At 37.9% G+C, this 22,220-nt stretch overlaps 3 protein-coding genes across 5 annotated transcripts; 1 reads left to right on the top strand and 2 right to left on the bottom strand.

The window, feature by feature from the left end:
* Positions 1-614: 614 nt before the first annotated feature.
* Positions 615-7,257, bottom strand: LOC145465817 (cytochrome b-245 light chain-like). Its single transcript, XM_081449575.1, has 5 exons — positions 6,905-7,257; positions 6,462-6,531; positions 5,340-5,417; positions 3,621-3,704; positions 615-2,657 (listed from the first exon to the last, which is right to left on the bottom strand). The coding sequence occupies exons 1-5, from the start codon at positions 6,960-6,962 to the stop codon at positions 2,405-2,407; spliced, it is 543 nt and encodes a 180-aa protein (XP_081305701.1). The 5' UTR covers positions 6,963-7,257; the 3' UTR covers positions 615-2,404.
* A 25-nt stretch (positions 7,258-7,282) lies between these two features.
* LOC145465810 (DNA replication factor Cdt1-like) lies at positions 7,283-15,569 on the top strand. Its single transcript, XM_081449566.1, has 10 exons — positions 7,283-7,528; positions 7,808-9,239; positions 9,725-9,929; positions 10,500-10,709; positions 11,143-11,368; positions 12,535-12,723; positions 13,162-13,344; positions 13,745-13,857; positions 14,071-14,159; positions 14,772-15,569. The coding sequence occupies exons 2-10, from the start codon at positions 8,441-8,443 to the stop codon at positions 14,921-14,923; spliced, it is 2,166 nt and encodes a 721-aa protein (XP_081305692.1). The 5' UTR covers positions 7,283-7,528; positions 7,808-8,440; the 3' UTR covers positions 14,924-15,569.
* A 63-nt stretch (positions 15,570-15,632) lies between these two features.
* LOC145465812 (divergent protein kinase domain 1C-like) lies at positions 15,633-21,877 on the bottom strand. Of its 3 annotated transcripts, none has more exons than XM_081449569.1 (4): positions 21,345-21,877; positions 20,193-20,391; positions 18,406-19,046; positions 15,633-17,311 (listed from the first exon to the last, which is right to left on the bottom strand). In XM_081449569.1, the coding sequence occupies exons 1-4, from the start codon at positions 21,513-21,515 to the stop codon at positions 17,111-17,113; spliced, it is 1,212 nt and encodes a 403-aa protein (XP_081305695.1). In that variant the 5' UTR covers positions 21,516-21,877; the 3' UTR covers positions 15,633-17,110. The 3 variants fall into 3 exon arrangements, with proteins under 3 accessions (XP_081305695.1, XP_081305696.1, XP_081305697.1); XM_081449570.1 differs by having other exon boundaries at positions 20,205-20,391; XM_081449571.1 differs by having other exon boundaries at positions 17,218-17,830.
* Positions 21,878-22,220: the final 343 nt, after the last annotated feature.

Raw genomic sequence — 22,220 nt, 5'->3', positions numbered from 1 at the left:
TCACGATATCATGTGATTTTCCTCAAACACAAATCCAAAATGACCGGTGATTGTTGCGTTTTTAGAATCCTGCGGCGTAGTGTGGACGGAAAACATTTGATGCGTTCTCAGAATGAAACTCCGTTTTAAAACCGCTTTATCTAAATCCTCTTAACAGACACTTTGAAGACGCAAAGAAACGGCCTCTATTTTAATAACAAGCGCACACTACTATGCACCTCCCTTAACAGAATAAAAAGTGAGTGTAGTATAGTCAATTAGAGAACGGCATTCGTGATAGAACGCTACCAGTAGATTTATTCCAACAGTGATTATTAGAGAACCAATCCGATTCGAGGATTTCCAATAGGACACTCTTGAGTGGTTACTAGCAGCAAACTAGATCTTTGGACAATTCAATTCAAGAGTTCTCATTGGCTTAGCCATCATGGTATATGAGCAATTATTTCATGCTCTACAAAACATGATTTAATTTGCGTACGCATAATGTTTTTATTTTATTTTAGTTTTATTTTTTTTTTTTGCGGGGGGGGGGGGGGGGGGGAGTTGGGCGGCGTTTCAGTAAATAAAACAATTGTTCCACCCGCACTTGTATCGTGATGATTACGGGCAACTTTTACCGTTTCATATACAAAGCGTTCTACAGATGATCGACGAATTTTACCCTTTTTGAAACAACTTGTTGTTGTTACATGTAATACTCTGATTCTTTGTAAGTCGGGCGCTGCTGTAAATATTAAAGTGGTTTTTTAAAATATCATTTTGTTGCCGTTCGAGATTGTACTAGCGTGGGGCTTTCCATTTAACCAAAAACTTCCAAAAATTTGAAATGGAGACAAATTGTACAGAAATTTCCCGGGAAAATTCCCAGAAAATCCGAAATTGTTGAATTTCCGAAAAGCGAACCATTCAACCCAAAATCGGAAAATGAAATAAAACAGAAATTCCCGAAAATTTGGGTACACCTCGCGAGGTTGTCCTCTTTTCTTGTAATTCAGAAAACGTTGTTCCATTCGTCAGCGGAAATTTCTGGTAATTCAAACCAAATCTTCATCGATTGGAAAGCGCTCGTGATCAGGTGATTGTTTCTAACGCGACCCCTCATTTGCATACTCATCACGTCACCCTCTGTGGTGTGGTTGGTGGTCTATGGGCAAAGTGCACATTTAGTACCACTAACAATTAACGCATTTTTGCTTTCTATTTTATTGCAAATCTAAATTGTTTACTGAAATAGTTATGAACTTTCAAGTTCTAGATAATTTTTACAACAATTTCATTGCCACAAACATGATACACCATGTAATATACATAGCCATACATGAGTGCACAACTGCATTAATTTTATGTACTATTAAATAATGTATGTGCAGTGAGTGGTGCAGAGATAACATTAACCCAGTCTGTAATTAAAAAAATTCCTTCTGGAATAAAAAATATAAGAAACTTTGCTGACAATACTTGCCTTATTTTCAGATTAGTTCTTGCTAGATTGCTACAATTTATCAACTCAGAATATTGAAAGAACATTACATGATTAACTACCCCAAGAAATTTGAGCTCAGCTAGTGTATTAAACAGTTTTGGTGTGACACAGAACTTGAGTTGCCATTAAGATTTAAGTATGGGCACTTTTGCCGCCCAGAAAGTTTGCAGTTTGTTTTTGCGTTGTATTTTTTCCTTCAATACTGTACTCAAAGCATGAAAACTTTTCACAAATTACTGAGTTGTTAAAGCCAATTTGTATCTAGCCTGCATTGCAGCCAGACATCAAACCCTCTCTACTGTGTGTGATGGGGGGTATTCATATTTAGCACGATGCCAGCTTCCCTATGCATTGTTGTATGCTAATGAGACAAAATATAAACAAAGACATCAGATTCCCCCCATATCATTTAAAAAACAGTCAAAAGTGTAGAAAAGCAACATATTTTGACTATTAAAACTGCGAAGTTCTCTTATTCTCATCTTCCTGGATTTTCAATTCTAGATTGAGAAAAAATTTACTTGTTTCTGGATACTGCATACCTTTCAGATGAGGCAGCAGATTTGACTCCCTCATACCTATACCAGACTGCCGCTATCTTCTAAGCTGGAACTTGTTCATAAGACTCACTGATATCTGCAGCGAGTAACTTTTACCATAACAATTCTGCAAATTATAGCTGATTTTGTCCTGTTCTTAGCATTTCCAGTATTCTTTACTTGCAAATAGAGAGCATAAACTGTTATTATTGAAAAGAAAGTTTACGTTTGGTGCTGATTTGACATCTGCAAATCTCATTTTATGTTTATTATTGAGTTAAGAATAAAAACACTGGGCATTTGCAGCAGCTATAAATTTATGGTAATGCTGTTTATGTGCATGTAGTTATATGCATTCAGATGTTATTAGTTTATTTAATTACACCCTACTGGGATTTTGTTCATCAGGTTCAACAGCCAAATTGTCAATGCTCTTAGAGCGTGGCCCTCGAGGAGGTGGCTGCTTGGGTGGATCACTCTGCTTGTTGGCTGAAATATCAGGCTTCTCATCAGCTAGACACGGTTTCCATGTCTCTCCTGAAATGGCAGCTCGCAGATAAATCAAACTTGTGAACACCAGACTCGCTCCTCCAAGTATTGTTGACAAAAAGAAGAAAGAGGGAACAGCGGCACTGCAAGATTCAAGATAGCATTGCATTGTCAAGATATTGCATGGGAAGATCTCACTGGATATGGTTGTACTTAACCCTTGTGCATACAAAAGGGCCCCCAAGAGGTGTCTTAAGAATTTGAAAAGAGGATACTGAAACTTAGGGTGTGCATTTCTTTAAGAAAATCCAAGATTGGATTCTTAACCCGAAAATGGATTTTGCGTTTCTTTACTAAACAGATCAATCCAAGATCACACGGATCATGGTGCATCAGAGGAACCTAAGAATCCTTGCTCAGAGTGGATTCTTTGGTTCCTTTGATCCACCATGATCCAAGAGATCTCTGATTGATCTGTTTAGGAAAGAAACGTAAAATCCGTTTTCACATTTAAGAATCCAAAAGAAACACACCCTGAATTGCAGTAGCTGTGCATCTATCCCTTGCCAAACATTTGATCTGTCAACTGTTTTTCTGCATCAATTGACATTTATTACCATGGCAACCATGTTTTGACATGCCTGTCAAGCCAAAGCATGTATTTTTGTGAGAGTTTGTCTGTCCACTTTTCTGTAGCAGAATTGCAGAATTAGTTTAATGCTGCATTAATCATTTTGGATTCATTTTCCTCACCATCGATTTACCCTATTTTCTGACTTACTGAGGAAAAAGGTGAAAGTCAAGATGGTAGATCTAAGATCTGATGGCAAGCTTAAATATGATGTCACATGATGTCATGACCAACAAAACATAATTTCATTTTGTAAAGCAAGTCAAGGGCTATCGATTAAAAACAAAACCCATGGAAGGAGCTCCATCCACTCCTCTCATCCCCATGTACCATGGTGGGGGTATGAGCTTGCATGTACGTCCTGTACTTGACCAAACTTCGGTTGACTTTGAAATGGCCTCCGTGCACACATGCAGTAGATATGAGCTTAGTGCATTGGTATCTCAATTCAATACTTGTGTATTTTGTAACTTACAGAATGTAAAAGACAAATCGAAACCAGTAGTTCCTTCCAAGGACTCCAAAGAGCTTGACAAACTGTGTAAAAGGTTTCTGATTCCTAAAAAAATATACAATTACCTGTTAATCGATGTTTAGTTATGAATGCTAAGAAGTGCCAACTAACGTTTAGTACTTAGTGCACTACCATTACAGAATATCACCTTATCTCAGTTTCCTTACTTAGAGTAAACAAAACACCCACCAAATCACCAGTAAAAATTATCTCAGAACAAATTTATTTCAACAGATCTGGGGGGGGGGGGGGGGGGGTGCGAGCACTGAGGCATAATATTGACAGGCAGGAGCTAATGCAACAAAATCATCAGACCCTAAAAAGGACATATCTGGCTAAATCCAGACCAAACAAGTCTAATAAGCCAGAACAAAACTGAAAAAGTCATTTTGTTCCCAGAATACATGTTCAATTCAATGAGCCATATTCATATGCCCAGAATTGGACTGGAACTAGCTTGCAACTGAGGCTAATGCAGGGAGTCTTTTCAAATGTAAATCACCTTTATCTCTTTCTAATGATATTCCATTCCATGATATTCTATCCCATGAGCCTCCATTGCAAGCTAGTTCCAGTCCAATAAGAATACCAATATGGCCCATTAAAAAACAAATCAATGATCACGAGAGTTCCAGACAGGTTTTGTATCTGCTGTTTTTTTAATTCACGGAGTCATCTGTCTGTCAGAACATGATCTTTTACGAATAAGTCACTGAAACAGGAAGTGTCAGTTTGCCATCTGTCTGTCAGAACGTGATTTCTTTTGAATAAACCACTGAAACAGGAAGTCAAAAACTGCTGAAACAGGAAGTCAAAAACCGCTGAAACAGGAAGTCAGAAACCACTGAAACAGGAAATCAAAAACCGCTGAAATGGGAAGTCTTAGTTTGTCATTTGCATATAATTTACAATTATAATTTACACTGATGCAATCCTTGTTTGTGACAAAATGATAAATCCTCCAAAAAGTCCTTACCATTTTCTTTCGTGAACTCTTAAAAAAGTCACCACAAATTTCCAACCCAATAAAAGTCCTCAAATCCAAATTCCAAACCCCAAAAAGGTCTTCATACTTCCATACCTTTATTATACCTGAGTGAGTAACTTCCTGGGCAAAAACCAAACCAGAACCAGAAAATATACATACCAGCATCCCATGATAGTTTCTTTTTGGCTTGAAATTCTAGCTGAGCTTCATACTTTTATTTAAATCTACCTTTTAAAACCCATCCCCTTAGAACGTTCAATAACCTTACTTGGGGTGAATGTGGCCCGTATATGTGGGTATTTCCTGGCACTTAATTATGTATTGCACATTTAAAAGCCAATACAGTTGAACAATGATTTTCAGGTTTTTTTGATTATTTCAGACTTATTCCCTATTTCCATTTTGGAAAAATAGGAGACCATGCTTCTTAAGCAATTAAACTTGATAAAGATGAGATTGTATAAAATGGGTCTAATTCTGGGCTCAAGTTGACAACTATTATCAATCCAAACCAATCTTAGAATGTTGAACTTCTGTCTACAACATGACCGCAACAACGACAACAAAGACGTGAAAACCTGCATGGCTATGTAATTACAATTCATCCAGGTGATTGTATTATTTAATCATTAACATTAGTGCTGATTCATGATCACATAATTTGCTACATGTATCTTAATTGTAGGTCTTACCATCTCTCTAATGTCTTTTTGCCTTTCTCTCTCTTTCCTCTTGGATATTCAATTAGCAAAACAAGCAGTCCTAAAACTCTGAATGCCAGTCAAAGAAGTATAACATCTTCTAGGGAGCTTACTTTACATAAAAATCGCTATGAAGTTAAAAATTAAAAACAACTGAAGCCAATATAGTTTATTTCTTAACTAAACACACAGTGCAATACAATGCAAACAATGCAAATGATATAAAATGTTTGCAAATAAAAACATCATCAATGTCACACTGCATTATTTTTTACTTCAAACTTATTGTGAGTAACATTTACCTTTCTCTTTTGATTTCATAGATTACTTCTCTCAGTTTTTCATTTTCGGCTAGGTTTATTGAGTAGACAATAAACCTCTGTTCAAACATACCTCATTAAAACAGCTAATGATATAAATAATTATTATCATTATTATATAACTAAGTTAGTTCAGAAGGCCAATAACTAAATTCAACCAATCAGATTGCTCCACTGCCAAAGCAATATTTTCTCAGTATTGGACCATGAATTGTCCTGAATGACCCCACACGATGTCTCTGAAAGAACTTGCCTTCACCTTAAAAAGATTCCTTTTCTTTTTCTTCCAACTCTCTTTCCCTTCTGGTTTATTTAACATCAGATGTGAGTACATGCCTAGCTGGATGCCAATCAGAACTGCACACTGTTTTCCAGTCTGTGATTGTGGCGTTTTTTAAAAACATTTTCAGTCCTGTAATAAATCTCTTATTAACCAAGCTTGTTGCTTAGGACTGTACTGGGAAAATATTAACCCTCAGTCTTTTTTGTACAGACTTCGCTGTATTCGGCCCACACTGTCAAGACCTCGCGGCGATATTCTCTCAGTACAGCCCTGACGCTTGGCTAATAAGAGATATATAATCTATTAGCTTAATCCCAGGCTGATAAAATGCCAATGAAATAAGCCAAAACCAAACTTGAATTTATGTGACATAAAACTACCTCGAGAATAAACATTAAATACGTAAATTGCACAAAATAGTTACCGGATTTACGTCAGCATGCAAATAAGCATTCCGTCAAAAATATTGCCCAAGTCTCTAAATTATACAGACAGGCTTAAAAAGGATACAATGTGTAGAGAGCAAAATGCCATTTTTTGAACTGTGCAGCGGTTCCAAGAATTCCTCCCAACAATAACACTGAAAAGCAAAATAAAGTAATCTTACAATTCAGTATATTAGCCTCCGGTTTTCCGATCAAATATGCACACACAGCTAAGAAGTGGAAGTTCAGTCAAGCGAGAAACTTGCACGCACTCAACAACATAGTTGTTTCAAGAGACTTGTTGATATTGAATCATAAAATAGAGCTATTTTGCTAGATTCCATAATGACCCGACTACAAATCGAAAACAATTTCAAAATGAAATCACTTTGATAAGCAATGAAGTCTGTGATAAAGTCTGTCAACTCAAATTTGTTTCGTCATGTAATGAATGTTCATTACCTGATGGAGGGCTTTGACTAAAAGATGTAAAATTCCTAAGCTTAAGTAAGATCGTTACATACTCACCAACACTGGTGATGACACCTTGCTCGTTTGCCCACATTGCCCATTCTGTGTGGCCCATGTTGCAAGTGTTCCTTGATTCAAATTAACTTGCGATTATCCTGACAATGCTTACGAATTCCTTAACACACCTAGCACTTGTGAGTTCGAGACGCTGGATTTAAAACGTAAGAACACTCCACTTCAATCAGTTCTGTGGCAACCTCAAATCTGGCGACTCTTCTTAGTTCGAAATACTGTACTGTGTTGTGACTTTTCCGGCTTCAAGGAACTATGGACGTCACCCGGACGTCACACAAACTGCAAAGGCATCAATCACCTGAGCCCTTTCAGAAAGTCCAGCCCCCTCCCCATGGGCGTCATTGTTCCATTGTCCTAATAAGGTCAGGATAATGGCCCCGCTCTTCCTCGGCGAAACGGCGAAACGAAAACAACACAAATAAAACTTTGACTGATTCTATCTAACAGGTCAAGAAATAAAAGCCCAGTTCAGTTTTAACATAAAATAAAAATACTCCCAATGCCACGGGTCTCTTTAAAACGAGGACCGGATGGCAGATGGCGGATGGCGGATGACGGATGGAAAAACGCGGATGATAAAAATGCGGATGGAAAAATGAGGATAAGGTAAGGTAAGGTAAATTTATTTAGAGTCGTAAACGTAGGGAGTGGCATGAGGGAAAATTTTCTGAGTCCTAGTTGTAAATAAACCCGGCATGAATTTAGGCCGGGAAAAGTCCAACTTTTTTATTCAAGCACAAAACAGATCAAAACATAGTACGCCGGCCGGGAAAAAAAAACCCGGAAAAGTCTTGATCGCATAACAACAGCTAGACTTTCCTTTTTATCATCAGACTCCGTTCTTCTTCACTTCATGTCCTATATCGAAGCAAATTTCCTTTGCAGAAAAAAGGCATTGTCAAATTAAATGAAACACCACTACATGTACTGTAACCGATCGTGCTCCACTTCCACCGTACCCTATTTGAGGAGCTTGCAAGGAACATGGAGCGTTTGCATACCTACAACATACTGATGTGCAACACGTCTTCAAAGGCCGCGGTGACTCTAGCGCTATTTTCACCGCCAACCATTAGAGGCAACAACGACATCTTGCTATGATTGAATTCTGTTGACAAATATACCTAAAACATTGAAAATCGACTGTCGCCAAGACAACATCGTAAATTTCCTCTTATCAGGAATTTATCATCCGCACATTGACATTCGCAATTTTCCATCCTCATTTTTGCATTTGCATTTTTCCAACCTTATTTTGTCATCTGCATTTTATCATCCGCATTTTTCCATCTGCCGTCTGCATCCGCCATCCTCCGACCCATCCTCCATTTGGCGCCATCCGGTCTTCGTTTCACAGGTCACGCATGACAGCCGTCACGCATTTGATTTTCACGTGATTGTGAGCCAGCAATGAAGCAATCTCGTTCCCAGAGTCATGCGCAGTATATTGTAAACACCACATGTGCATTTTCGCGCCAAAATCGGTTCACACGAAACAAGTAACAACGAACTGGCGAGATGGCATCAATGGCGGCGATGGAACAGTCAACTTTAGGTCAATATTTTACAACAAGAAGAAAAGGTCTTGAAGGTGTCCATCCGGCAAAGCGAAGAAAAGTAGATGTGACTGAGACTGAAAACGAAGTTACCGTCCGGCGCAGTCAACGATCGAAGAGGCAAGTAGCGTCTTCTCAGATAAAGATTTCACGATCTCGTAAAGGTGCTAAAAGTATAAACGCGAAGGGATCCTTGAACGAAGAAAGCGTCCAGACTTCATGCAAAGGTTCTAAAGTTGTCAGCGAAACCACATCTCTGTTTGATGACCACGCTTTTGCAGAAGCTTTGATCGGGAAATTGACCGACGCGCAAAGAAAGCGCAAAATGGCGTCCTCGACACAAATGGAAGAGGCAGTCCCCAGGGACAAAAGCGAAGTTGAGATTTCAAAAGCTCAACGAAACAAGGACGAGATGGAATCCAAGCCAAAAAGTCGGCGACGAGCAGCGAGATCTTCAAAATCAGCAAAGCAAGCGGATAAAAGTGAGAATTCGAAGATTCCCGAGTCTACCGAGCAAGTTATTTCACTGGTCGATCAAACACCTCAGGAAGCTGATATCCCAGTGGAGAAAGGAACAACAGCGTCCCCCTCCAAAACACCTCCGGTCGTACGAAGAATCGGTGGAGGTGTCAAAGCGAACCCGTGGATAGCAGAACAGGCCAAAATAGTTCTGAGCCGAGGGAGAGAAGCTGTAAATTTGAGCCAGAAAAGTAGAAATAAAGAAGAGAAGCAGATGACTGCGTCAAAGGATAGTGCTTCAGGTGAAATTAAATAAAAATTAAATATAAGCTCTTTAGGTTCTCCACTGACTGACAATTGTAATTATTTTGCCCATGGTAAAAATGATGCGCAAACTAATGTGAGGCTGCAAGGGGTAGCTGGGTATAAGTGGATAATCTTACTGGATTTTTAACAATTTTTCAGTCTCTTTGACTATCCAAAAATGCCCAGGAGTTTAGCATTTGGACAATAAAATCTCAGTCAGGCTCAAATGCCCCACTCATGCCTGCTCTCTTTCACTACAACTTAACATTTATATTAGGTACATTAAACTATATTGCTGGCAGCTCATCAGTGCTGCAGTGTATTAAGTCCAGGCACCACAGTGTGAACTGAAATGACTAGAGGCAATGCCACTTGTGATCCACTGATGTTGTTTGCTACTACTGCCATGTTTCATGTTGTTTTCATTTCCACCATTTTTTTGTCATTTTGTATTTATTTTTTTCCTTGTTTCTTCCATCAGTCAAAAACTCTAAAGCTGCTACACTTGGTGCAAATGTGAACAAAGCTCAAGAGGATCTAGCAAAGGCCAGAAAACTTATCAAGAGCATGAGATCACTTGAGAAAAGTGCTTCTAAACCCTCCCAGTCTTCTACAGGGGATGACGGACCAAGGCTTCATCAAGTGGCATCATCCAAAAGAAGTGTGGATAAAGAAGGATCACAGAGGTACATGTATTTTAAAATAGGAATGTCGAAATTGAAATTTTTCTCATCTATTACATTTCAGACTGTGATCAAAATCTAATTTTTGCTTTAAAAATTTATGCATATTTGTCAAGTGTAAAGTCTAGGAGTAAATAGAAAATTATCAACATGAGAACATTGTCTTGTATCAAAATTTAAAAAAAAAACATTCAACAAATATTTAAGAAATATGTGTCACCTAGAAATTGCTTTTCAAAAGCTGCAAACTTAAGCTGTGTAAGAATTTTACTTACAAAAATGCTTCAGGATGTGGTGACACACTGAACCTGTGGACCATTACAATGATGGTTTAATAATAATACTCGGTCCTCTCAGGGCAGGTAGGTGCCCTGGTACAGCACCTTTAAGAGCAATAAGAGGAATGCCTAAATTAACAACTTCATCTAGTGGGCCAATTTTTAAAAACTACTAACATTATAGGTGGCGATTCTGAACAGAGTTCTCGCTGAAGCTCTGGCAAGAATGACAGTCACCATTTAATGATATTGTAATAATTTATAACTTAATTGTATATTTTTTCAATATTTGTAGTTTGAAGGTTCCAGCCTACGAACGCTTCCATGCCCTAGCTCAGTCCAGCCCATCAGATACATCCTCTGCAACTCTACCCCTTCCCTATAAGTACAAGACTTTGGCAGAGATGTTCCACTGCACTGACACAGTGCTGAATTTGTTGGGCCAGCGGAAAGAGAAATGTACCTACCCAAAACTCAGAGATGCTGTACAGCAGATGTCGAGAAAGTAAGGACCCTTCTATAATAATTGTGTGGTGAAAACCTTATTACCTATTAAATCTTTGAAAGCAATATCATTTATGGTGGGAGTAAATGAATTTGTTTTTTGTCCTATTGTGAGAGAGGTTTTACTTATTTTCGACCTTCCTATGCATATTTGAAGTATTTGTTTCCTGTTTCAATGGCATTTATGGAAATCAGCTTTGTGCTAGCTGTATTCTTACTATATCATTCTCTACATATTTTGCATTTTTCCGTTTCACATTTCTCTTATTACATTTTTGTTACTTAATCTAGAAGTACCACAAACCATTTTGTTGTAGAGTATAAGCATTTTATTTCCAGCAACATCTCTTTGACTTTGCTTTTTATTAGCCTTCGTTATCTTGGTGTTTTTAATTCCTCAATAATAAATTATTCACTGGTACATTTTTTTGTAGGCGATTTGAGAAAAAACATCTGGCTCAAATGAAAACTGTGTATCCATTGGCTCTGGAATTCCGTCAAGATAAATGTCCTGGAAAGTCATCATCATTTGAGCTGACTGTTGAGTTTGGAAAAACAGAAGAGTCACTCAGTAAGCTGACACTGACTGCAAGTGAGATGTTGGCCAGGAAAGATACCTTTCAATCAAATATGTTGAAAATAACCAAGAGACACCATCAGGTACAGTTGTAGAACTCAGGGCTGTCGTCAAGGGCTGAAACCTGTAACACATGTTACAGCTGATAGAGCAGTTTTCAACTGAGTGTCAAATGTGATCAGACAATTAATTTGGTTTTGACTTTGGTTTGAGATTGCCTGAGTGGTCTAACTTGTAAGTAACTGGTTTGGTTTTCAAATTTGGTTTTACGACGCTCAATTGAAAACAGCTCTAATGCTTACTAGAGCCTTGATGTTACAGGTGAATTTTCTTGTTGAGATGTAATTCACCTGCAGAGCAACAAGTTTATTACAATCAAGGCGACACGTGACTCCGAATGTATGACAACATGGCAACTTTTCAAGTTTTTGCCTCAAGTTCTGATTGGCTTTAAAAGATTATACATTTGGGAGGGTTGTCAAAAATAGCTGGTGGCTAACAAAAATCATCATCTACTTCATGATCTTGGCTAGCTATTCTGCTGGGCTAATCGCCTGCTTTTACAGAAAAACATAGCAAAATCAACTTCTTACTCCAACAATAAAGTAACCCAATTCAAACTGTTGTGACTACCCTGCATTTGGCAATGGGGTTTTACCCATTTATGTTTGACTATAACAAAACCTGGAGAGGCGCTGTGGCCTCACGGTTAGTGCACTTGCCTCCAGATCAAGAGGTCCAGGTTTGAGCCTTAGCCCACAGGGACATCGTGTTGTGTTCTTGGGCAAGACACTTTACTCTCACTGTACCTCTCTCCACCCAGGTGGAGAGTAAACTTAATGCTGGAGTGCTGGGGGGTAACCATGCGATGGACTAGCATCCCATCCAGCTGGGAGAGTAGAAATACTCCTAGTGATTTCATGCTACTGAAACCAGAGATAAGCACTGGCCTGATGGTCAACTTGGCTTGTATGCAGACTTTATCACTGTTACAAAACCCAAGGCATATTTCAAATATATTGAAAAAATTATCGTTCATTTCAACATTATGAGGCCAGGCAGTAATTTGTGTTTTTTGGTGACATCTGCTGTAAAATAAAAACTGGATACAGTCAAACCTCCTGTAAGCGTTTATGGGAGGTGGTCACAACTGAAGGTCTGACTAAGTGTGGCTTCTGTTATTGGTTTTATGACTCTGTCATTGGAAAATTTTCTAACTATCATTGTACTCTGACTTGCTTTTTGCCAGGACTTCCTCTGTAACCTTAATCCAGCTTTGTCAGTTGATGATAACAAGATCATGCGCTGGCACCCCAAGTTTCGTCTTGATGATGTCCCAGATGTAGATGAGGCTGATCTGCCTCAGCCACCTGTGGTGAAGACCTACAGTAGTGCTCACGATGTGCTAGAGAAAGCACGAGATATGATAGCACCAAGGGTATGTAGATATCATGAGTTATTTTGACCAACAGTGAGGTCAAGATTGTTGATTATTGGCCACACTATTCAATGTATTTTGTAAATTTATCGGACCATGACGTAGTTGAGGTCTTTGAACATGCAGAACAATGTTGAGGCCAATATCTAGCAATCCTGACCAAACAAGCTTGGTCAATAAGGGATTCATTGTATGACATAGAGAACACCGTTTTCTTGCAAGAAACAGCAGTTAATCCCTAGCGGCTAAGATAGACTAAGTTCCATCTTGCCTGCTTGGGTGGGCTTAGTACAGTGCATGATTTAGTTTTTTGAGCCTGCTCACAGAGCTTCCATGTCATAACAAAATAATGTTAAGAGTTGTAAAAGAAATCTAAGTTCCAAGACTTGTCATTTCCATTTTTGATTAAAATGAAAGTTGTTTTTTCATTTGTGACAGGTTGAGAAAGCACTAAGAACAGTTGCTTCAAAGGAGCAAGAAGACAAAGAGCAAAGAACAACTAACAAGAACAACCTTGAAGAAAAGAAAGTCATCACAGCATTGAAAGAAAATACTGAAAATAAGAACAGCCTGAAGCATAAATCAGCCTTGAAGGGAATCTCTCAAGATCTGCTGAACAAGGTACATGTACACAGTACCTTAAGTGTCTTCATTGTGACCGTTCTTCTCTCAAGTTATAAACAAAATAATTATGTTTATAACCTAAAGAAGATCAGTCTCCTAAAAAGGCAGCTTGTGAACATTTAATATTATTATTATTATATGTTCCCTAGCTGCCCTTTTAGGAGACTTGGAGTTTTATACACTCTGTCTTCTGCCATCTAAACATCTTTGTCTTGCCTATCAGGCAAGTATTGGGAAAGATTTGCTTTGTATTTATTTTGACACTGCTTTTGATGTTTCTAAACACAATATCAATGGAAACATGAAAATTAAATCTTTATCAACTAATCTACATTTACATTTCAGTCTTAAATAGATACATTCATATCATTGATGCATAGCCTTGTTGATTGTTTAGATTCGTCAGAAAGAAGCAAAGAAAATAGAGGAAAACATGACGAGAGATCCGCTAGTTGACAAGAAGCTTGCCATGAAGGAACGTCTCCCTGACTTATGCAGAATACTCAAAGCGTATCCTACATTTGATAGTTATTCAAGACTCTGTACTCAATGTCAAGAATTTGCGAAAACAAGAATGAACTGTTTCCCTTGGTTTGGTCATAAAGTATATGTTTTACAAAAACTTGACTTGCAGGGTAGACAAGGGTAGTAATTGGGTGTAAGTTCACTCTTACTAGCTAGTCAAATGTGTGTGATAGTGTATCAGTCCTTAACTTTCTGTAGCTACTTCTCTGCTGAGCGCAAAGCAGCTATTCCTCTGGATGATGCAACAGTAAAACTCTCGGAAAGTTACAAGACTTCCCTATCTTCAGGTATAATTTTACTTCAGAGTATATTATTTTCTGTTTAAATGCAGGGAAATGATTTTTCGAACCTCCTGATAACTCAAACTAGAAGGCATTTCCTTTGGATATAATTCTTTCTGACTAATTTCCAATATCATAAGCCAATTTTTCCCCTCGGAGGTTTGAGAAATCAGGATTCTATTATAACAGTAACAGCAGTGTAATATGATACCATCAGAAGAAGACACGCATGTTAAGTTGTTTGTGAGTACTTCACAAGTACCTGGCACTTTCAGTATAAATGTTATTTCAAGTGATGAAATTGCAAGCTACATAATTCTCTGCAACAGTGCTGTGTGATCTAGCATGAATGTGAGGCAATTTGGGACACTTTTGTGGTTTCTGCCCAAAATTGTCTCCTGTCCAAGGTGAATTTCATTATAATGAAAAATTTAAAAAAAATTTGAACTTTGAAAAGGGCTATCGGGCCACTGGGGCATACTGGCAGAATTTATGCTAGTTTCCACAGAGTCATTGTTGACCAAGCCTTTTCAATCCAGAATCCAGCATGTTAAGCATTAAGGCAATGCATCTCTCACTTGTAACAGTAATTCATTGAAGTTCTTCTTTTCACTGTAGTACAAGTGGAAGAACACATCCAATTCATGTCACAGCTTGTTCCAGAGTGGATCTCAGTTCTAACAGTAAGGAAATGTGCATACATCAAGATCAACAAGACTGCTGATGTAAACAATGTCATAAACAAACTCATGACCAAAGAATTTCACTGACGAAGTAAAAGTTGGGATAATTGTTGTTACAACATGGTGACGGTCTGGTGACTTTGACAATCTGAGAATTGTTCATTGAGCCTGCACTGTTAATGACTTACAATGGAACATTTTTACTACCCTTTGGAAGTCACGAAAACATTGTTGCATTTGCATGGTGTTCATACCCATGGTCCACAGGATCAGTTATTAACTACTTGCTTGTACATTGAACTATACCAGAAATTTTGTGACTAGTGAGACCTTGATTGGGTTTTGACTGACAACAGCTGTCCAATCTAACCCAAAAATCTCCATGAAATTTTAAGAGAAGTGAACAAGAAAAGTTATTGTAACATGCAATATCAAAGGGAAAACTTTCAATGACCTATCAATATCATTCATTGTTGGCTTGTTTTTATTACAGAATTATCTTTTTTGGGCAAGGTACACAGCAGATTTAGTTCTGGGCATTCAGAAAATGATTTTTTTAATAGAATTTTTACATTTACCTAATCAGTATTGAGTTATCATGTCTCTACATTTACACTGTGTACTGATCAAGCTGTGTCTGTTTGTATATTTTTATCATTAGGAATTTATCCTTCAACAGTACTTAGTACTCAGTACTGTATTTTCATCATTAAAAGCAACATTTTGTTGTAATGTGGCAGAATTTACTGAGTCTGTAATAATTTATTGTTTATAGTCAAACCTCTCTACAAGGGCCACCTTCGGGACATACTGTGTGAAGGTCGCCGTGTAGAGAGGTGTCCGTTATGGGGAGATACATGTAGGGTGTAATATGACACCTGTTTTTGGGGGGGTTACGACATATTCATAATATTTTAAAAAAACAATCAAATTATCTCAATAAAACAAACCAAACAGAAACAGAAATCAATGACATGCGGTATGGAGTTTCATGACCTTTTACAATAGATCACAAGGTTTGTTAATCACCATTTGTCAGTCGTTGATTAACTGGCCGTTGTGGAAAAACCTGCAACTGACTCGGCATCTTTCACAAGGTCAGCAAAATCTATTTTCTTCCAAGCAATTATCCACTTCACTATCTTCAATGCTATCATTTCAGACATTGGAGCATGTTTGGCTCAAAATAATATGGCTCAAGAGCAGCCATAACCTGGAGTGGTACTTAAAAGGCTTGTCGGAAGCCATTTTGGACAAAATCTCTCGGATGGAATGATGTCACGAAAACTGAATGAATGAATGAATGAATGAAGAATTGTGTTGTTCCAGAAAATAAACAATTATAATAATATTATTATTTTACCTTATCCATCATATGGAAGTTCTCTTTTCTTTAAACCCTCCCTGTTCTGGAAATTCTAGTTTAGCATCATACTTTCCATTAAAATTTGAATTTCCAATAATATTCCATGGGGTAGGCATGGATATTTTATGGAACTACTCAATATTGTGACAGAGAACAAAGACCTTTACAAAACTGGTAACTGTGTGCCAGTGTTATTTTATTGGGCAAATTCAAGGGCTATTTCAAACCTATTTTTCAGTTGGCAAAAATGAGAATAATAAAATAACAAATTATCATGTACTCAGGGTTGCAAATAATTTTTTTCTCTTGAAAGAACATACATGTATACTAAGAAACCATCTTGGTCAGACAAAACAAATTGTGGTTGGACATCACCAAAAAAGTTGAAAACTTTATATCCTTAAAAATAATACCACACTGGGACCTGTATAATTTGTGAATTGTTTCTAATTTGTAGAGAGAGTTTACTGCAATGACTTTCTAAAACTACGAACAAAAGTAAACATCTCGCTACTTTTTGAAAAGCATTATCAAATCCTACCTTTCGGGTAAAACAGGACATACTTTATTACCCAAGTTAATACTGTTTTGTGACTTATGAGAGCTGTGAATTGATTAAGATCATCTCAACACAAAGTAAGATTTACTCAAGGTAGATTTTTATTTATCCTTACCCTAAAATGATTTACAATAAAAAATTTGCCTGGACTTCATGTCCAGCCACAGTCGGGATTTCATTGGACAAAAGCAAATTTTGGTCGGCCAAAGACCGACTGCTATTTGCAGCCCTGTGTACTTGTTCTGGTGACACTCAAAAAGCTCTTATTTTTTCAAATATGCTTTAATTTGCAAATACATAATTTACAGTTAAAAATCCATTTATAAGCATCTGCTTGTTTCAATTAGAACTAATTAGACACTTGTTCTTCGGAGAGAATTTTCTTTAGTTTTCTGTGAATCCTCTCCATTTTTCCTGGTTTCCACGGTAGCATTGTTTCTGATGCGCACTCTGATAACACGGATGAGAGTTTGTTTTTAGCATGGATTGGAGCTCTTTGTAACAATCCTGGCTGTCCCCAGTATGACAAGAAAATATCTCGACAAATGACCTTCAATCACAAAGCATTATACCATTAAAACATCAGTAACATTCTCATTGGTCAAAATGCACTGCCAATTGTTCATACCATGAGGATTTGATCTAACACACCTTTCCAACAAGAGATTGGTACTATGACTAAGAGAACCTCTCTAGACATACAGCTAATGTATTTACATCCTTGTTTCCACTGCCCAATTCAGATCATGTGATGATTTATATGGGAGGTTACAATGTTGTCCTGTTTGCACAAACTTCCATGCAATCAGTTGTGTGCGACAAATTTCACAATAGTTATTGTAACCTCCCAAATAAATCAACACATGTCTGAATTGGATGGCAACTTTAGAATGTAAACTCATTAGCCGAATCTGTCTACTGTTACAGTTCTTGAGTAACAGTATCTGCTGTTTGTTGCTGAATCAAAGTACGATCATCCCCTAACATATCCCATGGCATGCGCTCCTAGACTTGACTGGAGGGGTAGGGCAGCAGTTCTTGCAAGGTCTCACATGAATAGCATGATAACCTTCGAGAGAACAACAAAAACAAGCTATGCATTCCCCAAAACAAATAAAACAGTTCAGGGTTAGACCAAGACAAATATAATATTTACAAGCTTGAGAGAGCTGTTACATTTCTGCACTTAAAAAGGGTGGCAGAAATCAGGACCATGGTCAAGCCAGTGACTGGCTATGAAATAGTCTTCAAACTGGTCAGATGACACAAGTTCCTAGTAGTTTGAGATGATGAACTATTTTTCTCTAATAGGGCACTGTAACGAATCCTTCAATCTGACTGGTTCCTGGCTCAGTCCAGATTTTCTTATCCCTAACCACATTCATGGAGATGTGCATGTGCAGAGAGTGGTGGAAAAGGTCAACAATAAAAGTGATCTGAGAGAAAAAAAAAAAAACTTATTTACCAGCTTGGGGTTGGTGTGTGCAGTGAAAAACTGTGACCTTGGACTTGAAATGCTGCCCAGCTAGCTCGGCCTGCAGCCTCAGGCAGCATTTCAAGACCTTAGTCACAGTTTTTCACTGTATGGAGCTCCCAGCTAACGGGTAATTATAACATCTATTTTCCATAATCAACTTGTCTTACCTGAAGGTTGTTGGTGAGAATATTTCTTGAACATTGATGTTCTGTTACATTACATGCAGACATGCAGTCAAAGAAATCACACTGTTTGTTACTCTCACAAGTTGGTTGTTCAAGGAAATCCTCCATTTGTTGCATGGAGAATACAGAGTCAATATCAATGGCTACGACTCTCGCAGCTTTGGTGATACCAAAATTTCCTGGCTGGATATCACAGTGGTGAAGTTTTCCTAACGCCGTGTTAGAAAATTCTTGTGAAAGCTCCAAAAAGTCTAAAGCTGTCTTTAAGCGTTTTTTCCAAGGCATTGGCTTTTTAAATGGAGAAAAGGAAAATTCTTCTAGGGTCTCCACCCTCTCTACAGCATAAAATTTTCCACAGAAGCAGTACACTCTTGGAATGTGTTCCATATCTTGCAGTAGTTGTAACTTGATGAATTCATCTCTCTGGATTAAGAGCCACAAACTTGACATGTCAGCAAAGGAAAGTTTTTCCAATGAATGTGGCTGCCAAAGAAGTTCCAGAATCTTTTGTTCTGTCATTATATTGTTTAGTTCAGAAAAAGAGAGTTCATTCTTCACATGATCAGACACATGAGAAATGAAGAGTTCGTAAATTTGGTCTTGCTCCATTTTTGACCCATCACCTGTTAATATCAGGTGTAAAATGTCAGGCATTAAAAATGTCAAAATTACTCGGATAAGTTTAATTCACCGTGCCCTTGAAGTTTAAACTGTGGTGTTCCAGAAAATGCCACACACCTCAAAGGTATAGGATGAAAATAATTATTGGGGGACCCTCAAATTCCATGGGGGTATTTTAATTTAATTTAATTTTAATTTTATTATGCATGACTACATAAGCTACTGAGCTTTAATTTTAATTGTGCTTAATTCAAGACTGTCTGTCTGTCTGTTTGTCTGTCTGTAATGGATATTTTCTAGTAGGGCAACATATTGAACACTCACAGCCCAATTTGATAGGAAAAATCCATAATTGGGGGAGTTAAATCTGTTATAGACCATCCTGTGAAACCAACCCCATGTATCATATACTTTAACAAACACTGTTATTTGAGAACACTTGAGAAATTCAGAGAGACTTCTTGTCTGTAGTGGCTTATGTTTAGCTTTCTCAGTTTCTTGTGTTATTTTTTTCTGGACATTGTTTCTTGACAGAATAAACAATAGATTTGCTTTCTCAATATGTTAACATAGGGTATGAACATGACAAAGAAATTATGCAACCCCTCTCCTCTGCACCCCCCCCCCCCCCCACAAAAAAGAAAAAGAAAAGAAAATCATGAGCTACAGTGACACTCAAACAGCTGATCTTCAGATGAGAACTCTGCAATGTTGAGGTACAATGTTCCAATACTAATTAACGGTTTGCTCAAAGGAACTTACAACTCACATTTCAAACTTGTTTCATTAAGTTGCTAACTCCCATCTCAGTTTTGACAAGTTCCAGTATTTGTTTCTCCCATGTGAAATCAATATTATTTCTGTGTCTTTTAATTTGCAGTTTCCGCTAAAAAAAACTATCTAGTTTGGCGGTCAGAGTAATGGAGGCTGTCTTAGAAGATTATTGATACCAAGTGTTAAGCATTTCTTACGATGATAGCTCTCAGAATTTCTCCTTGCACTGGTGAATCTGTTGTTAATAATGACATTACGTTAATTGTATCATATGCCTGGCCTGGTATGTTTAAATAAAATCAAAAGGCTTTGAATTGTACAGCAACATAGCAGTGTGCACGTATTGCGTACCTATAAAAGAGATATCTACCTACCATCTAACAGACCTTTCAACTCCTCAAAATGATGGGGCTCTCTCTTTGTCTTGAATACAATATTGTTGTCTTTCCAGGTGCCCGAAAACACAATCGTGGTGTTCTTGTGCGCAAGACAATCCTGGACAACAAGTTCTCGGCTGACACACAAGTCATGACAAAGATTTCCTCCAGTGACTCCGCGGATAAAATCATTGCACTTCAGATGAAAGAAGTGTTAGAATATCGATGTAACAATCAGCTTTAATTAACGAGTGTAAACCAGGCTAAACTACATATTTAAAAGTGGTCATAAATTAACAAATGAAATAATTTTTTTTAGCCATCTCGATGACCACAAGTCAAGTAGCAATTTACAACAACTCAGACAATTGGAAGCAGGAAGAGTTATCAAGCTCGAGCCAAGCCAAGTTAGGAACGGTTTTGAAATCTTGTGAATTTTTTTGGCCGATTTGACCATTTTTATCGAGTTTATCGGGCTTTGAGTGAAGAGCATTCGAAACTAGTTCCTTTCCAGCCTTAGGAATATTTATTCCTTTACTGTAAACGCGTCATAAAATAAAACTCGCCGAAATTCGCAGCTCTAGGAACAGGGCAATTTGTGACCTTTTATCATATTCATTGAGCACTCGAATTTGTACCTCGGAAAACAAAACTGTTCCGTTGCCATACAAGCTGTTATAAAACGAGTAACATTCTTGTTCACTTTTCATTAGCTTGGGCGCATCATTTGCAGGTGCTTATGCTTACGTAAACATGTACAGTTTACTTCCGCGTTTGAATTCACTTGGAAAATTCCTGTTACAAGGCTGTCGGTCACATCGTTCTTACTTTCTTTCTCAAGTACTTGCGGCCGTAGCCGGATTAAACTTCATACTGAGACAATATCAGAAAAAACGCTTCTTTCACCTTGATACAGCCTCTTACGGAAACTTGAAATAAATAAATTCGAAATTTATACCGGGGCAGGTGTCTCAGTTCGCCCCAGTTACTAGCTAAAGCTAGCTAAGGCACTGTAGGTAGCCCTTTAAAAAATCGTAGAAAATCGGAAACTGTATGATTGTACTATTGGGCTTATGAATCTAATGAGTTTGGTATACAGTATTTTCTTCCCCTTGTGACAAACGGGCGAACACTAATAATATTACTTACAAGATCAATCAAGAGTTCCTTAGCTCGAAGCTCTTCACAGCTCCATTCTTTCTCGAACCGAGAGCTTTCTTCGTTAATAGACTTGTAAACTATAGTAATAAATACAGCTATACAAGTGAAGCACAGTAATTTTCTACAACTTGGTCGCCCTCGTTTCCACCGAAGTCGCATCCCGTCGAGATTTCTCTCGTTGCCTCCTACGCTGTTCGCAGACGTTCTTAGCGGAGGAGGAAAGATTGCGTGATATCGCGTCCGACTGAGATCGTGTTATATCAACGAGTTTATGCGTCACAACATGTACGTTACTTCTACGAGGGTCACGCTCACGTATGAAGGATCGATCTCTGAAAGCTGACATTTTTTGGTCGTGGGTACGTCGTTTAATCATTTTATCCTAGTTGGAAGTCAGATAATTCGTCGAAATACAATACATAACTGAAATACAAACTTCACATTCACGGCGCTTTCTAAAAACCGGAAATGATGGTAAGTCTATGCTTACTTCCGGTGGAATCATATCAAAAGTTCGAGGCCATGTAATTAAATCGAGCACGTTTGTGTATTTTAAATCAATTTATGATGGTCAATTCCACGGGTTTTATTTTTTTCGAGGACTTAATTAGTCAAATGAAATTTTGATTTCTTGTTGTACGTAATCAAAATGAAAGGAAATTGGCGGAGGTTGACGCCCGTTGAGGGCACTGTTTCAGAGCTGTTGTTTCGGAATGACATTGTCCCCAAATATGGACCAATTAGTCACACGCGGATGCGTGCGCGTGCCATGATTGTTGTGGCTGCCCTAGAGCCAATCACAGTTGGCGCTGTGTTACTTTACGTGCATTCTGTTGACAATCGCTTGTCATGTTCCTTTCTTTG

The sequence above is a fragment of the Orbicella franksi genome, chromosome 13 (genome assembly GCF_964199315.1).
Source record: "Orbicella franksi chromosome 13, jaOrbFran1.1, whole genome shotgun sequence".
NCBI lineage: Eukaryota > Metazoa > Cnidaria > Anthozoa > Scleractinia > Merulinidae > Orbicella > Orbicella franksi.
The sequence above is the reverse complement of the archived record's forward strand: the minus strand, read 5'-3'. Positions and strand labels throughout refer to the sequence as shown.

Coding starts and splice junctions, on each gene's coding strand:
- LOC145465817 (XM_081449575.1), bottom strand. CDS start 6,962: ATGGGCCACACAGAATGGGCAATGTGGGCAAACGAGCAAGGTGTCATC. Junction 3,705..5,339: donor AAAAAGACATTAGAGAGATG/GTAAGACCTACA, acceptor ATATTTTTTTAG/GAATCAGAAACCTTTTACAC. Junction 2,658..3,620: donor CGATTTGTCTTTTACATTCT/GTAAGTTACAAA, acceptor TGAATCTTGCAG/TGCCGCTGTTCCCTCTTTCT.
- LOC145465810 (XM_081449566.1), top strand. CDS start 8,441: ATGGCATCAATGGCGGCGATGGAACAGTCAACTTTAGGTCAATATTTT. Junction 9,240..9,724: donor GTCAAAGGATAGTGCTTCAG/GTGAAATTAAAT, acceptor TTCTTCCATCAG/TCAAAAACTCTAAAGCTGCT. Junction 13,345..13,744: donor CTCAAGATCTGCTGAACAAG/GTACATGTACAC, acceptor TTGATTGTTTAG/ATTCGTCAGAAAGAAGCAAA.
- LOC145465812 (XM_081449569.1), bottom strand. CDS start 21,515: ATGCGACTTCGGTGGAAACGAGGGCGACCAAGTTGTAGAAAATTACTG. Junction 20,392..21,344: donor AGGAACTCTTGATTGATCTT/GTAAGTAATATT, acceptor TTTCATCTGAAG/TGCAATGATTTTATCCGCGG. Junction 17,312..18,405: donor TTCTCACCAACAACCTTCAG/GTAAGACAAGTT, acceptor TTGTGATTGAAG/GTCATTTGTCGAGATATTTT.